The sequence below is a fragment of the Acipenser ruthenus genome, chromosome 44 (genome assembly GCF_902713425.1).
Source record: "Acipenser ruthenus chromosome 44, fAciRut3.2 maternal haplotype, whole genome shotgun sequence".
In the NCBI taxonomy this organism is placed as follows: Eukaryota; Metazoa; Chordata; class Actinopteri; order Acipenseriformes; family Acipenseridae; genus Acipenser; species Acipenser ruthenus.
In genome coordinates this window covers 6,239,273-6,257,815 of record NC_081232.1, presented here as the reverse complement: position 1 = coordinate 6,257,815, position 18,543 = coordinate 6,239,273, and the positions used below count along the sequence as shown (strand labels likewise).

Below are 18,543 nucleotides of genomic sequence, written 5' to 3'. Positions count from 1 at the left end.
TTAACTAGATAGGAAAGCATGTATGGGCTATCCAAAACCAGTGCAAACGTAATACCGATCCACAAAAAGGGAGACAAAACCGAACCAGGTAACTACAGACCAATAAGCCTGACTTCTATTATATGTAAACTTATGGAAACTATAATAAGATCTAAAATGGAAAATTACCTGTATGGTTACTGTATCCTGGGAGACAGCCAGCATGGTTTTAGGAAAGGGAGATCGTGTCTAACTAACCTGCTTAATTTTTTTGAGGATGCAACATTGACAATGGATAATTGCAAAGCATACGACATGGTTTATTTAGATTTCCAGAAAGCTTTTGACAAAGTCCTGCATGAAAGATTAATTCTCAAACTGAACGCAGTAAGAATTCAAGGAAATGCATGCACATGGATTAGGGAGTGGTTAACATGTAGAAAACAGAAAGTACTGATTAGAGGAGAAACCTCAAAATGGAGCGAGGTAACCAGTGGTGTACCACAGGGATCAGTATTAGGTCCTCTGCTGTTCCTAATCTACATTGATTTAGATTCTGGTATAGTAAGCAAACTTGTTAAATTTGCAGACGACACAAAAATAGAAGGAGTGGCAAACACTGTTGCAGCAGCAAAGGTCATTCAAAATGATCTAGACAGCATTCAGAATTGGGCAGACACATGGCAGATGAAATTTAATAAAGAAAAGTGTAAGGTACTGCACGCAGGCAGCAAAAATGTGCATTATAAATATCATATAGGCTGTGTGGTCCAGTGGTTAAAGAAAAGGGCTTGTAACCAGGAGGTCCCCGGTTCGAATCCCACCTCAGCCACTGACTCACTGTGTGACCCTGAGCAAGTCACTTAACCTCCTTGTGCTCCGTCTTTCGGGTGAGACGTAATTGTAAGTGACTCTGCAGCTGATGCATAGTTCACACATCCTAGTCTCTGTAAGTCGCCTTGGATAAAGGCGTCTGCTAAACAAACAAATTATAAAATAAAAATAATATAGGAGATACGGAAATTGAAGAAGGAATCTATGAAAAAGACCTAGGAGTTTATGTTGACTCAGAAATGTCTTCATCAAGACAGTGTGGGGAAGCTATAAAAAAAGGCCAACAAGATGCTCGGATATATTGTGAAAAGTGTTAAATTTAAATCAAGGGAAGTAATGTTAAAACTTTACAATGAATTAGTAAGACCTCATCTACAATATTGTGTTCAGTTCTGGTCACCTCGTTACAAAAAGGATATTGCTGCTCTAGAAAGAGTGCAAAGAAGAACAACCGGAATTATCCCGGGTTTAAAAGGCATGTCGTATGCAGACAGGCTAAAAGAATTGAATCTGTTCAGTCTTGAACAAAGAAGACTACGCGGTGATCTGATTCAAGAATTCAAAATCCTAAATGGTATAGACAATGTCGACCCAAGGAACTTTTTCGACCTGAAAAAAGAAACAAGGACCAGGGGTCACAAATGGAGATTAGATAAAGGGGCATTCAGAACAGAAAATAGGAGGCACTTTTTTACACAGAGAATTGTGAGGGTCTGGGATGAACTCCCCAGTAATGTTGTTGAAGCTGACACCCTGGGATCCTTCAAGAAGTTGCTTGATGAGATTCTGGGATCAATAAGCTACTAACAACCAAATGAGCAAGATGGGCTGAATGGCCTCCTCTCGTTTGTAAACTTTCTTATCTTCTTATGTTCTTATTAGATAAAGGGGCATTCAGAACAGAAAATAGGAGGCACTTTTTTTACACAGAGAATTGTGAGGGTCTGGAACCAATTCCCAGTAATGTTGTTGAAGCTGACACCCTGGGATCATTCAAGAAGCTGCTTGATGAGATTCTGGGATCAATAAGCTACTAACAACCAAACGAGCAAGATGGGCTGAATGGCCTCCTCTCGTTTGTAAACGTTCTATGTTCTTATGTTCTTAATCATCAATATTTACTTGTGTGCCCAATTAATCGATTGCTATTTTGAGGCTTAACTGACAGCCCTATTGTGTACCATATCATTTATTTTGTTTCTGTCTGTGTTGTTGCTTTAAAATGACTCTGAAGTATTGTTTACACTCCTTGCTTTTGAAATTAAATGCTGGTTTAATCATTTGAAGTTAAACACAGTGTTTGGGCGTCCAGAGCAGCAACACAGAGAACTTTGTCAGTTTACCTGGAAACAATTAGAACATCACAAAAGTAGGAGCTACTTTTTTTAAAATGTAATTTTATGAAGTATTTGCTTTAGTATCAGCACTTGGTTGTTACTGTATTCCGCAGAGTTTTGTCGTTTATCCTCTAATATACCATTTTATAGGACAATGTACTCCAACTCAGTATGTCATATGAAAGCAATAATATATAATAAAATAGACAGCTAAGTACTACCACAATGCGTTTTTCTTACGGCAGTGGTTGTATGCAATATAGAGAAACTGTTAAACGTTTTACTGTTTCCAATCCATCCATACATTATTATTTTTATTTTTTTTATTGGACTGCAAGTATTGGAGGCGGGACTGTGACCCCTGCTGGGCACCACCAAAAATTATATAAACCCGGCTCCTATGTCACCACATCCCCGTCAGCACCACATCCCCCGTCAGCACCCCTCTCTCCTGGTTCTTCCGGCTCTTTAGTATTCCCAGTTTGGCCTGACCCAAGAGAAAATTATCCAGCGGCACTCTATGCTTTTCCCCCTTGTAGGACCCCAAATATAAAAACAGTTGGAGAAAAAGTTAACCGCAGACCAGTAAACAGGTCCTTTAAAAAACATAAAAGAGGATGTAACCTTGAACAGTGCAAATAACAATGGAATATGGTTTCTCTGCTATTGCAGAAAATACACTTATCAGAATCCCCTTGTTGGATAATTCTAAGGAATAAGTTAGTGGCCATAACGGTGTGCAACACTCTCTACTGTTAGTCTCCTACCCGCTTCTGCAGTGGTGGCTTATACAAAGCCCTCCAGGCTGGAACAATGGCCTCTTCTACATTTAATTTTTCATGCTAACATGTGTCTGGAAGTTCCTTAATGTTTTTAAAGTGTTTTATTTTCACACACAGTCTATACAGTTCTTTCTTATCAATTTCACTAAAGTGTATTCTATAACGGTCCCCAAGCTGTAAAAGCTTCCCTGGGCTGTCCCGACTCTGCTCTACAGCTGGTCTAGCCTGTATCTCAAACGCTGGGGGCTCTAACGCTAGGCTGACTGTACCTGTAAAGAACTCCTTCAGTACAGCCAGACCCTCTCCTGACAGGGCAGCACGCAGCTGCATTAAAAACACACCGATGAATCTCACAGACCTCACCCCCAACTGATCCAACAGGAACTCAGGGCTTTTCCAAACTCGCCTGTCCAAATGTAATAGATGGGCCATCTTAAGGACTCCTCTAGACATTACATTTAAAATTGGATAGGTTAAAGCCTGATTATATACCAATGGTTCCTCCAGTAACCAATACAGTACCACTTTACTCATGTCTCGCTGAACCCTAAACAACCTCCATGCAATCTCCTTATAAAACCCAGGCAGAACAGACAGGTTGAGCTTTTCAGGATTTATTAAAAACATCTGTCTATCTGTCTATCAAAGTTCAGATTCCCCACTTTGTAAAGTGACAATCAGGGTCAAACAGCAGCCTGTGCAGAGACTGGAGTCTAAATACTGCAACCCTGCTACACACATCCACCAAGCCCTGCCCACCCTCCTCTACAGGCAGATACAGCACACTCTGTTTAACCCAGTGAATATCGCCCCAGAAAAACTGTGTAGAAGTCTTTGGATCTCCTTTACCAGAGACGGTGGGGGGTCTACACACCTGAGCTTGTGCCACAACATTGAAGTGACCAAGTTGTTAATAACCAAAACCCTACCCCTAAAGGACAGTTTTGTAATAAACCAACTCCAGCTCTGCAGCCTTCCTTTTACCTGTTCAATAACCCCACTCCAGCTCTGCAGCCTTCCTTTTACCTGTTCAATAACCCCTCTCCAGCCTTCCTTTTACCTGTTCAATAACCCCACTGCAGCTCTGCAGCCTTCCTTTTACCTGTTCAATAACCCCTCTCCAGCTCTGCAGCCTTCCTTTTACCTGTTCAATAACCCCACTCCAGCTCTGCAGCCTTCCTTTTACCTGTTCAATAACCCCACTCCAGCTCTGCAGCTTTCCTTTTACCTGTTCAATAACCCCACTCCAGCTCTGCAGCTTTCCTTTTACCTGTTCAATAACCCCACTGCAGCTCTGCAGCCTTCCTTTTACCTGTTCAATAACCCCACTCCAGCTCTGCAGCCTTCCTTTTACCTGTTCAATAACCCCACTCCAGCTCTGCAGCTTTCCTTTTACCTGTTCAATAACCCCTCTCCAGCTCTGCAGCCTTCCTTTTACCTGTTCAATAACCCCACTGCAGCTCTGCAGCCTTCCTTTTACCTGTTCAATAACCCCACTGCAGCTCTGCAGCTTTCCTTTTACCTGTTCAATAACCCCACTCCAGCTCTGCAGCCTTCCTTTTACCTGTTCAATAACCCCACTCCAGCTCTGCAGCTTTCCTTTTACCTGTTCAATAACCCCACTGCAGCTCTGCAGCCTTCCTTTTACCTGTTCAATAACCCCACTGCAGCTCTGCAGCTTTCCTTTTACCTGTTCAATAACCCCACTGCAGCTCTGCAGCTTTCCTTTTACCTGTTCAATAACCCCACTCCAGCTCTGCAGCCTTCCTTTTACCTGTTCAATAACCCCACTCCAGCTCTGCAGCTTTCCTTTTACCTGTTCAATAACCCCACTGCAGCTCTGCAGCCTTCCTTTTACCTGTTCAATAACCCCACTCCAGCTCTGCAGCCTTCCTTTTACCTGTTCAATAACCCCACTGCAGCTCTGCAGCCTTCCTTTTACCTGTTCAATACCCCCCTCTCCAGCTCTGCAGCCTTCCTTTTACCTGTTCAATAACCCCACTGCAGCTCTGCAGCTTTCCTTTTACCTGTTCAATAACCCCTCTCCAGCTCTGCAGCCTTCCTTTTACCTGTTCAATAACCCCACTCCAGCTCTGCAGCTTTCCTTTTACCTGTTCAATAACCCCACTGCAGCTCTGCAGCTTTCCTTTTACCTGTTCAATAACCCCACTGCAGCTCTGCAGCCTTCCTTTTACCTGTTCAATAACCCCACTCCAGCTCTGCAGCCTTCCTTTTACCTGTTCAATAACCCCACTCCAGCTCTGCAGCTTTCCTTTTACCTGTTCAATAACCCCTCTCCAGCTCTGCAGCTTTCCTTTTACCTGTTCAATAACCCCACTCCAGCTCTGCAGCCTTCCTTTTACCTGTTCAATAACCCCACTCCAGCTCTGCAGCTTTCCTTTTACCTGTTCAATAACCCCACTGCAGCTCTGCAGCTTTCCTTTTACCTGTTCAATAACCCCTCTCCAGCTCTGCAGCTTTCCTTTTACCTGTTCAATAACCCCACTGCAGCTCTGCAGCCTTCCTTTTACCTGTTCAATAACCCCACTGCAGCTCTGCAGCTTTCCTTTTACCTGTTCAATAACCCCACTGCAGCTCTGCAGCTTTCCTTTTACCTGTTCAATAACCCCACTCCAGCTCTGCAGCCTTCCTTTTACCTGTTCAATAACCCCTCTCCAGCTCTGCAGCCTTCCTTTTACCTGTTCGATTTTCAGTTGAAGGTCTTAAATTATTTTTTTCTATAAAAGTAAAAAACATGATAGCACAGATCAAGTTCTGAAAACTGCCATGCGTATCCGAGTATTAAATAAGAAACCGCCCGTACCCTAAACAATGATCGCTAGCAAACGTGATTGTAAGTAAATGAAAACATACAACAAATAAACTAGAAAATATCAGCACGAACAAGGCACAGTAAATGTTTAAGATTTAGATGTTGACTATAAACCGACTACACTTTTCATCACTGACTTCTATTAATTTATCGAACCAAATAAGTATCATCAGTGCACTCGTCACACAAAGGATTCGGTCAAATGACGTGAAATGTTGTAAGCACATACACCAATGCAGATCATCAGAAAGCGAGCTCAATTGTGTTGTGGGGATTTGGATTTTCTGTATTAAAAAATGAATACAATATTATTCCCATTTTTTAAAAAAATGCCGCTTAACCTACCTTAACTGTGCCTTTGACATAAGTGACATTTCCTATCATGATCGCTCATTGAAGGAGCAAAGAAGTAAATAATTGTTATAACTTGTTAACGCCGAAGCAGATACTGTGTGTGGTAGTGTGCGCTCTCATTAGAATCAATTTCTACAGTCACTCGTATTCGATATCCCTTTCAAACCCCTCCTGTATTGCTAATTTAATCAAATACGAGGAGGAGGGGTGTGCGTCTGTGTGTGTTGGAAATAGAGAGAATGTAGATTACGTTGTTGCATATTTAAACCTATAACAAACTTGTAGTAGCTAAAAGTTGTATTCTAGTCTGTTCAAAAGCGCAGCACTCGCTCGTAGTACAAAATATTTATGAAAGTCTTCAAATTATTCATCTGACGACCGCTTGACGGCCAATCTCCCACGCCAATCTTTTAATCTAATAAATATTTTGTACTAGGAGCGAGTGTTGCGCTTTTTGAACAGATTCGATTTTATTATTTTGGATGCACCTCGACTCGAGTTGGTTCAGAGCACAGACGTCAATGAAATAAATATTGACATTGCTACAGCCTAATGTTATAACTGTTATAAACTTGTTTTTATCGCAATATTGAACATTTCTGCAGTATATGTCCCTGAAGTATAAGTTCTCATGCTGGAATTTGCAGATGACATTAGCAATATCCACGGTCCTATTATACACACATAGTACTTACATATTCACAATGCATTACTGTATGCTTTCAATTATATAGATACGAATAATGATACTGTAATATGTGTTTATAATTGTTTTTGGTCAGTGGTAGAAGTCCAAACACAAGCTGAAAGACCACCTGGAAGTTGGTTACTGATTCCCGGTTCCTTATTTGCGATGCAGTTGACAAAGCAGCGCGTCCTTTTTCTGTGTGTGTTAACTCACTTACACATCTTGCTCAATTAATATATTGCTACTATTGAACAAATAATCGCTCCTTCTTTAAAAAAAAAAAAGAAAATATTAATAACAAATCTGTATCAGCAGCATAGCAGTACCCTATATTACCCGCTTGTTTCGCCTCATTTACCCCCTTAGACACCTTGTTCACTAAATATCCAGCTATCCCTAGATAGGTTATAAACCCCTCTTTGCAAAAACACTAAAGATTTTATTGAGCAAGCCGTACCCCACGATCAGCAGCACCCCAAATTGTAACCCATTATAACCTATGCAGAACGCATGGGGGCACGTCTTTGGATGACCCATTTACCCCCCTTAGACGGCTTGCTCACTAAAATCTTGTTTTGCAAAGAGCAGATGATAACCTATTTAGGGATACCTCGATATTTAGTGAGCAGAGTGAGCAATTTATCCAGCCTGGCTAAAGAAATATTCCCAGCGCTCCCTTTAACCCATGTGTATTGCCTGATATTATTATGTGTTGACCTCCAGACATCCAGAAGATCATTTGCATTTAGAACTGAAATCAGTTCCCTGACTGACTGCGGGTGGGGCTCAGAGCCATTCCTGTCAGACTGATAGTCAATAGTGCAATTAAAATCACCTGCAAATAAAACAACCTCTTCCGGCTGACACTGCGATGAGACACTGTTCGGTGTCCATCATTGGGAGCATACATATTAATAAATATAAAAGTTGTGTTTTTTTACACAAGCTTTTACCTGTAACAATTGTCCCTGTACTACTTCAGTAGTAGAAAAAGAATCAAGTTTAAAATCTTTTGCAAATAACATTGCAACCCCTGCTCTGAAATTAGTTCCATGACTTAATATGACCTCCCCCCTTCCATTCATTAGACGAGTCTGCTCGATTATTTCTATCAGTGTGTGTCTCCAGAAGATAAGCAACACTCACTTTCTTCTGCAATTAATAATCAAACATAGCTGCCCTCTTTACTGTATCCATCCTGCCACTGACATTTAAAGTACCCAGCTTAATGTTCTGCACAAGAAATAAAAAAAACAGATAATCAGGATAATAAAAATAGATCTTTATTAGACCATTAATCCTTTTTTTAATGAACCTCTAACTTTACTAATAGGATTATTTATCCTATCTTTTTCTTTCTTTTCAAGCCCCAGTGTTATAGCGTCCCGCATCACCTGCTGAGCAGAACTTAAAAATAGCACCAGATCAGGAAAGTGTTCAACCACACTAATCCCTCTTTTTCTGTTTATCATTTCTAAAAATTCCCATATGCTCTGAGCACTATACCATCCACTAACCTGCTGGCTAAGAGAGAGCTCACAGCTGTACAAGGAGTCTGTCACGAGTGCCGCCACATCACTCGTTATTTTCACTCTCAGCTGTGCTCACCTCACTCTGAGGTGCTGCACATTTACAACAACCAGAGTCTCCCATTTCTGACACGCCTCCCTCTGCTCTCTCAAAACAATCAGCACTTTTCTCTGAGATCATACTGCGTTTCGCTAAACTATCAATGTATGTTGTTTTTCTTACTCTTTCTCTCAGGTATTTTAAACTCTGCATTGTCTATCAATTCTACCTCTACTTCAGTAACCTCCTCTCCCGAAACCACAGTCACTGTCTCCCCCTGCTCACTGACCTGAGTGTCGACATCTTCCTCACCCCCCTCCCCAACATTTCCTTTGTCTACCTGTGCAGAGCCAACACTCCCTCCCTCACCCTCTGCCTCATTAATCACCACCGTCATGTTAGCTTTCTGGCTTCTCAGCTCAGCAATACTTTCATCTGCTTCATGTTCATTCTCTTCTGGGTTATCCTCTGCAGATCGTTTACAGCAGTGGTCGGCAGGTAATTTAAATAGCGGGCCAATGATCCCTTGGCAGCCGCAGAGCAGGCCAATAGCCGTTCCCCAATAACACCACCCCCACCCCCCCACCCCCCCGACATGAGGGATTATTATTTTTTTAATCATTGAGATGTATACATATGATCATACGTGATTTAAAATTGTAACAGCCAACTAAAATTTACAAACTATAGAAACTGAAAATTAACTGACAGCTCAACGATCATGTCATTATTACCGATAGACCTTCTCTGTCTGACCTGCCATCCCAGCATGCACTGGGGGACGCGCCAGCAAATACGTTCTTATTATAGTAGTGCATGTTGGTAACAACATTATTGTGCGACAATGTCCCTCTCTACCCTTAAACGAAAAGTCGACGTAGAAAACCGCAGCTTTAAGGATGATTGGAAAGAGAAGTATGTGTGTATTTTACCATCCTTTTGCGAACGCTAAACCTTTGTGTCTGTTGTGCAACAAGAGTATCTCAGTAATTAAAAGAATTAGGGTTACCATATTTGAACTTACAAAAAAGAGGACACTCTGGAGAGGGGGGGGGGGGGGGGGTTGGTGTATCTACCAACTCAAGTTGTATTAATATGTGTTTATATATATTATATATATATATATATATATATATATATATATACACTGTGTACTACACGTCTACACATCTACAACAAGTGTTATAGCCTCAGAAATCAATGTCATTCAAATTTAAATGTACCTTTTTACATGTGGTGAGTCATTTTCTTCTGTGCTTCCTCCTGATGTGCTCATCAAGTAGCCATAAAAGAAAGTCTTTGCCTGAAATGTGATCCCTTTCAGTGTCTATTTATTTTTTTTAAAAAAAAGTGTAATGGCCTAAAAAAAACAACGAATTTAAATGTCTTTTTACATCCACCAGTCCTTTTTCAGTCCTCTTCCTCCTGATGTGCCCATGCATACTTCTCTGTAGATCGCACCTTTCTCAGCAGTGGTTGATTGCTCATCAAGTAGGCATGAAAGTCTTTGCAAGACGTTTGTCTGAAACTGTACTGTACAAGTAGAATCCCTTTCAGCGACTCAACAGTCAAGTGGTTCCTTTCCTTTGTCCACTGGCTTTGTATCAGTGAGAAAACTCGCTCTACATTTGATGTTCGAAAAATGTCTTAATCACCGTGGATAGTTTGTCCTGTGACAGAAAGAACGACTTAAAGGCCGGAAACATCTGTAGCAGCCTTGTAATGCCTGGGAATAAGGACAGCCATCGTGTCTTGCTGTGAGAAAGCAGCTTTCTGTATTTGATATCAACAAACTCACAGTACTCTTTCAGATGCTCAGTTCGGACAGTATTGGTAAATTTTAAAAATAATGTTCTCAATGTCAACATCCAGTGTGTCTGCCCCATGATGGACATAATTGTTCAAAATGTGTGCTGGGCAACCCACACCGATTAAAGTCCTCTTCTGCAACAAATTCTTTAAGTTTGCAAACACGTTCTTTCCTCCTTCATCACGCCGGAGTCATCCGAAATTTGTATTGCAGTTTTCCCCCGTAAACGCGATACACTTCTCAAACAAACCGTTCTTTTCCAGAGTTTCCTTGACGTATTGCGCAATCGTATCGGCAGTCTCATTAGGTGTGTTCTGGACCTCGATTAATTTTGACTGCAAACCGCCGTTCTTCCAGTCAAAATACTGAATTATTACGGGGAATATTTTCACTGAACCGTGATTGCTTCCATCTGTAGCAATTCCACAGTAAGCTATGTCATTTTGTTCAAGCGCTTTTAGAGCAGTGTCAACAGAACGCGGTGCAAGCACAGAGTTAACAATCGCTTCTGTCTTGGTTCGAGCACTGGAACATTTCTCAGACTCAGGGAATGTCTTCTTCAACAAGACAGAAAGAAGTGCAATCCATTGACTTGAAACTATTGTGATGCTTAACGGTGTGAAATGCTAGAGCACCCTCAGCTGCAGTAAGAGCATCCTCTGATTTGCTGCCTGGTTTTACAAAATAATCTGTTAATTTTGCTAATGAGCTCTCTCCTCGAACTGCCTTCTTATGCTTCTCAATTCCACATGAGATTGTAAATCAATAGCACCTTTATTTGCCACAGAGACGTAAGTACCAGCTCTACATACCAAGCACTCGGCTTCCAATTCTACTCGACCACTTCGAAAACACGGAAATTTTGTTTTTAATAGTAATACTGCAGTCAATTTACACTTTCGTTTTGGCATTGTGTTCGGTGGTAGGTGTCTTCATTTAAATAAAAGTGTTCAACAATTTCAAATCAAATTCTAGACTATTTCGCACCTGCTGCCACTTACCCCGCTTCTAGCTCTGCAGTGTCAGTTGGCTACGCTCGTGCCTGCACTATGGAAGCGTATTGCTGCCACACATAAAAAAAAAAAAATTATTACTTAATTACTTGATGACGATCACGTAATTACGTGATAGGGAACTAACACCTCGTGGAAGCTCACAGGAGCTGCTGACAATCCTTAACAGCAAGTTCCAAAGAGTAGATATTATTAAAGTAAATAATACGATCGAGGCTGTATGCAAGTTCAGTTTGTTCTTATTACGTGATAACTCCATATCACGTAATTACGTGATATATATATATATATATATATATATATATATATATATATATATATATATATATATATATATATATATATATATATATATTTTATGTGTGGCAGCAATACGCTTCCGTACTGCACAGACGTTAAAGGCCTCTTCTAAACACGCACGGCACACACCGTTCGTTATAGGGTATATGCACACTCGGAATTGTAGTTCAATCGAAAGAGCAGGGCAAAATCCCGGAGATTTTTAGAAATTTAAAAAACCCGGCCGGACGGAGATTTAAGGACCAAAAAAGAGGACATGTCCGGGAAAAAACGGACGTATGGTAACCCTAAAAGAATATAACTTGAGGCGCCACTTCGAGTCCGGGCACAAAACATTTATGAATAACCCCACTCCAGGGGACGAAACAAAACCATCATCGACCTGGTGGAAAAACTGGATGCTTTTGGGAAGAAACAGGATATATTTCTGTAAGACTTAACATCACATAGGCTGCTGCACTTCAACTGGCTACGCATTCAGCCCATCTTGCTCGTTTGGTTGTTAGTAGCTTATTGATCCCAGAAATCTGTCACACCTGATGTTCTAAAGCTGACCGCAGAAGGAAAATGTAATTTTGCTCATTGAATTTGCCATGACGCAGTTAAGCTTTTGCAATGGATTTTGTTTTTCATTCTGTGATGTTGAGTGTAGGGGTCGCAACTGTAGCATTGGTTTACAGTTTTTTGCTAAATGCTCTACCCGACTACAAGAAAAACATCTTGTTAACTCAGGAGTGGCAAAGACTACATAGTGACTGCCCTCTACCCGAAACCTGAAAGCGACATTTAATTAAATATTGATGTCATTTAGCAACATATACAGCTGTCTCCTAAATGAGACTACATGTTTTAATTCTTGATCTTTACAGCCCAGTGGAATTATTGTAATCTTTAACATTATTTGCCCATGGCGGTTCAGCTCTCTGATTAGTAACTTATTCTTTATAAACGGTCTGACATTTGAAATAATAACTTTTTTCACCGGAACAGCGAGAGGCAAAACAGAAACCAAAACATCATTAATTACTAAACCCTCCTGAACAGCTGTCTGAACTAAATCTTCACTGTTCAGAAAGACAACCACTACCTTGTTCATTCGAGAAGCCGATTTTATGTTTTTATACCCCACTACTTTTCAACACTGACAATGGCATCAACTATGATTTTAATGCTGTTTCTCCTTGTAATATTGTCAAAACCAGAGCCGTGCCCTCTCAGGACTCCCCCTCCCGTGGCCATAAGGCCATCTCTATTTAACCAAACAAACCAACCATAGAAAGAAAAAAAAGACTGGGGACAAAAACCCCTTACTTACTCAGAAATTCACTCAATCCCAGCATGCACAGCGACAGACAACACCAACAGATAAATAGATACATACATAGATAGATACATATATAGATAGATACATATATAGATAGATACATATATAGATAGATAGATACATATATAGATAGATACATATATAGATAGATACATAGATAGATAGATAGATAGATAGATAGATAGATAGATAGATAGATAGATAGATACATAGATAGATAGATAGATAGATAGATAGATAGATAGATAGATAGATAGATAGATAGATAGATAGATACATAGATAGATAGATAGATAGATAGATACATACATAGATAGATAGATAGATACATACATATATAGATAGATACATATATAGATAGATACATAGATAGATAGATAGATAGATAGATACATACATATATAGATAGATACATATATAGATAGATAGATACATATATAGATAGATACATAGATAGATAGATAGATAGATAGATAGATAGATAGATAGATAGATAGATAGATAGATACATAGATAGATAGATAGATAGATAGATAGATAGATAGATAGATAGATAGATAGATAGATAGATAGATAGATAGATAGATAGATACATAGATAGATAGATAGATAGATAGATAGATAGATACATACATAGATAGATAGATAGATAGATAGATAGATAGATAGATAGATAGATAGATAGATAGATAGATAGATACATACATATATAGATAGATACATATATAGATAGATAGATAGATAGATAGATAGATAGATAGATACATACATATATAGATAGATACATAGATAGATAGATAGATACATAGATAGATAGATAGATACATAGATAGATAGATAGATAGATAGATAGATAGATAGATAGATAGATACATACATAGATAGATACATAGATAGATAGATAGATAGATAGATAGATAGATACATACATACATACATATATAGATACATATATAGATAGATAGATAACAAGGAGTTTGATTTGATGTGGTTTTCTTCTATCCATTCATCTATCTCTGTGTCTCCTTCTGTCTCCCAGTGTCGTGGGGTTCCTGGTATGATCACGTTAAGGGATACTGGGAGGAGAGAGAGAAGAGAGGGATACTCTACCTCTTCTACGAAGAAATGAAGCAGGTAAGGGGGAGAGAGGGGAGAGAAGAGTGAGAGGGGAGAAGAGAAAGAGGAGAGGAGAGAGGAGACGGGAGAGGGGAAAAGTGAGAAGAGAGAAAGGAGGGAAAGAAGAGAGTAGTTGTTTTTTCATTCCAATTAAACTCATGTCTCTGTGCTTCTCTCAGAATCCTCGACAGGAAGTTGTGCGGATTATGCGCTACCTGGGTCGGTCCCTTCCTGATGACATCATTGACAAGATAGTTGAGCTCACGTCCTTTAAATCGATGAAGAGCAACCCAATGGCAAACTACACCTTCTTCCCTGACTATATCTTCGACCATAAAGTGTCTCCATTCATGAGGAAAGGTCTGTGTGTGTGTGTGTGTGTCTGTATGTGTGTGTGTGTGTCTGTGTGTCTGTCTGTACTGACATCACTAACCCTTTGAGTAGTACAAACATACCTACGTTTGCTGCTCTCTGGTCCCCAGGGAGTACAAACATACCGGTACATTCTGCAACTTTAAACTTGAATTGCTGAGCCTGCAAACTCCCTGATCACATAATATTGTAACACTAGGTTTCTGTAGCACCTTTTATTGGTCTCTTGCGCCCTCTGCCAGATATTGACTGAATTACATATAATAAACCCAGTCACAAAAATGTCAACAGTGTTTGTAAACCGGCGAAAATCACTCAGTGAGAAAGAAGTATTAGTATAAAGTTAAATTCAAATACATGCAATTCATCCACTGAATCGGATGTCAGCGAGTGTGTCAGTGAAGACATAAGCAAAGAATATTTACCATCAACATCAAATGACAGCGAAGAGGCGGCGCCAAGCTCTGTGCGTTGCTCCATGCTTCAGGAATATCATACACTGAAGCATTAGACACTCTCACTCCCTCCGCCCCCACAACCTGTTTACCCGGATATGATTTGTTCATCTCTCTCTCGCCCTTTTTTTTGTTAGGATGGGTCGTTGTGGTTGTTACACCCCGTTGTTTACTGTTTATTGCCTACATGTTATTTTTTAGTCAAAACCTTTCCCTGTGACAAAATAAAAATATATATTTATTTGTTTTATTTAATTACATACATACATACAACATATAGCTTTCAGCTTGTTTGTACGATGTACTCGTAATAATCAAGCCCATGCAGAAGACAAAAAAAAAAAACTCACTCCCGTAGGACCAGCAGTGCATTTTCGAACTCACTACTCAAAGGGCTAATGTAGATCATGCCTACTGCTCCAATTTTCAGCACCAGAAATTATTATTTTTGTTAATGCTATTGATTATTATTATTATTATTATTATTATTATTATTATTATTATTATTAGGCTTCCAAGCTGGCTTAGGTAGCCTATTGTTTTGTAAAGATTTATTTATTTATTTATTTATTTATTTATTTATTTATTTATTTATATTGTCATTTTTCCTTCCAAAACTTTAAACTGCTCCTGTTCACACGCTGTGTAACCAATCAACATGAAACTTGGCAGGTATCATCCCGTGTAGTTTACAGTTCAGATGCTAAAAGAATTGCGCTCCTGCGTCAACCAAGATAGATGTCATCCTGCCTGTCTTTCCTATATTGTGCGTACCCACTAATATTATATTCGTCTCCATCACTCTCAGATAACCAAGTTTCTGTAACACCCATCACATCGTAGTTACTTGTTAGTGCAGTAGCTTCAAGTTCTAACATTTTGTTTCTGAGACTTCTAGCATTTAGATAAATACATTTAATAGTGGTCTTACCTGAGTTGTTGCCCTTGTTTTGATGTAGTCTCCCTTCTGTTTTTTTGTTTTCTCCACCCTTCCTTTCTAGTTTAAATGCTTCTGGACCTCCTCAAGGATTCTTTCTCCGAGTAGATTGGTTCCCTTTCTGTTTAAGTGCAGTCCGTCCCATCTATGTAATGTTTACTATGGAACACATATAGGAACCCATATATGCTCTTTTCAGAAATTGCCTTGTCTGTGACCTTTGATTTCTCCTTAAGGTTAAATGTAACACTAGCTTACAACTCCTTACAGTGTGTAGATAGGGTCATGGTTAATGTGGTGTTTAAAGTTATAAAGTATCATGAGATGATGAACTAATGTAGTATTTTGAATTGAAACTGCTCCATAAAACTGATCTGTTGCTGACACTTGTGCTGCAGTGCTACAGCTTGCCAACATTTTATACTGAACTTGGAAGCCGTAAAACTGCCTGGCCATTCTAGTTATTATTATTATTATTATTATTATTATTATTATTATTATTATTATTATTAATAATAATATTAACGGCTATCAATGATCAATAATAATAATAGTAGTTCACATGCCTCCATGCTTTACTATTTATAATAATAACAGGGATGGGAATCACACTCCTATTGCACATTACTTGCTTATTTAGCAGACGCCTTTATCCAAGGCGACTTACAGAGACTAGGGTGTGTGAACTATGCATCAGCTGCAGAGTCACTTACAACTACGTCTCACCCGAAAGACGGAGCACAAGGAGGTTGAGTGACTTGCTCAGGGTCACACAGTGAGTCAGTGAGTGAACCGGGATTTGAAACGGGGACCTCCTGGTTACAAGCCCTTTTCTTTAACCACCGGACCACACAGCCTCCTTCTTCTTGTTTAATAATCAGGGATGGAAACGCATAGCAGTTTGATCAATTCCCTGGTTTCACCTGAGCTTGTTACCTAGACACACTGCGGCTAATCAAGCTGGTAGTAAAACCTGGAATGGGTGACAACGCTGTGCAATAGGAGTGTGATTCCCATCCCTGTTATTATTATAAATAGTAAAGCATGGAGGCATGTGAACTACTATTATTATTATTGATCATTGATAGCTGTTAATAATAATAATAATAATAATAATAATAATAATAATAATAATAATAATAATAATAATAATAATAACTAGAACGGCCAGGCAGTTTTACGGCTTCCAAGCTCAATACCAGTTGGAAATGTTGGCAAGCTGTAGCATTGCAGCACAAGTGTCAGCAACAGATCAGTTTTATGGAGCAGTTTCAATTCAAAATACTGCATTAGGTCATTATCTCACAATGCTTTATAACTTTAAATACCACAGTAACCATGAGTTGTACGCTAGTTTTACATTTAACCTTAAGGAGAGGTCAAAGCGTAGGAGCACAGTTTTTTTTTTTGCATCTGCACTGTAATCTACACGGGGTGATACCTGCCAAGTTTCATGTTGATCGTTACACCACTTGAGAACAGGAGCAGTTTAAAGTTTTGGGAGGAAAAATTACAAAAAATAAATAAAAATAAATAAATCTTTACAATAACAATAGTTACTACTACTACTAATAATAATTATAATTATTATAATTATTATTATTTATTATTATTATTATTACTTGGAAGCCTAATAATAATTATAATACTACTAATAATAATAGTAATAATACATGTGTGTGTTATTGACAGGGGAGGTTGGAGACTGGCAGAACCATTTCTCTGAAGAGGAGAGAGGGATTTTCGATGCTCACTATGCAGAACAAATGAGAGGATCGGAGATCCCATTCAAAACAGTGATCTGAGGGGAGCGTCTGCAAACTAAAGCCCCTCACTGATACCATCACCAGCACTGAGGGAGCATCTGCAAATTACAGCCCCTCACAGATACCATCACCAGCACTGAGGGAGCGTCTGCAAACTACAGCACCCCATCGACACCATCACCAGCACTGAGGGAGTGTCTGCAAACTACAGCTCCTCACCGATACCATCACCAGCACTGAGGCAGTGTCTGCAAACTACAGCCCCTCACCGATACCATCACCATCTGTTGTGTAATAACTGTAGAGAAAATGATCGATTTTGAATGTGAAAACGCAATTTCTTTGTACCGTGAATAAAATAAAGCCCTACACTGCACACTGAAGTCAATCAGTGGAGACACCTTACACACAGTGTATTAAAGTATCAGTGAATGGTTATAAATCACACAGAAGAAGATTCTCAGGAATAGCTTTAAAATGACAAATATTTTTTTATTTTAGAAAAACACAGTTTTTACACCCCCCCTACTCCCCCCCCCCCCCCCCCTGGAATTTTGGCAAATACTTCACTGTGATTTATAACATATTCTGTTTATTAATCATCATTTTATCATTATTATTTTTATCGTTATTATTGATCATTACTCTTATTATAATTATTGTGAATTGATTAATTTGTCATAACCCCCTCTCTCCTCTCCTCTCACTTTTAATTGAAGTATTAAATATTACTGATTATTAAACTATTGTGTTTCTGTCTGTGTTGTATTTCAATATTTGGTTTCTATACAAACCGATTCTCCAGTAAATATAGATTTAAACACCCTTTCTATTGCCTGCGTTATTACAGTTGTTATATAACCAGACTAGCCCATGCACTTTATAGCGCTGAATGCCCCTTTATCTAATCTCCATTTGTGACCCCTGGTCCTTGTTTCTTTTTTCAAGTCGAAAAAGTCCCCTGGGTCAACATTGTCAATATCTTTTAGAATTTTGAATGCTTGAATCAGATCACTGCGTAGTCTTCTTTGTTCAAGACTGAATAGATTCAATTCTTTTAGCCTGTCTGCGTAC

The 18,543-nt window shown here is 39.3% G+C and overlaps 1 protein-coding gene across 2 annotated transcripts in view; it reads left to right on the top strand.

Moving 5' to 3' along the window:
* sult1st6 (sulfotransferase family 1, cytosolic sulfotransferase 6) overlaps positions 1 to 17,641 on the top strand; it is a 37,969-nt gene extending 20,328 nt beyond the window's left edge. For both annotated transcript variants that reach the window (XM_059012506.1, XM_059012507.1), the window contains 3 exons: positions 13,863 to 13,957; positions 14,119 to 14,299; positions 17,396 to 17,641. In XM_059012506.1, coding sequence (XP_058868489.1) covers positions 13,863 to 13,957; positions 14,119 to 14,299; positions 17,396 to 17,508 — 389 coding nt within the window. In that variant the 3' untranslated portion in view covers positions 17,509 to 17,641. The remainder of the gene's footprint in view (positions 1 to 13,862; positions 13,958 to 14,118; positions 14,300 to 17,395) is intronic.
* Positions 17,642 to 18,543: the final 902 nt, after the last annotated feature.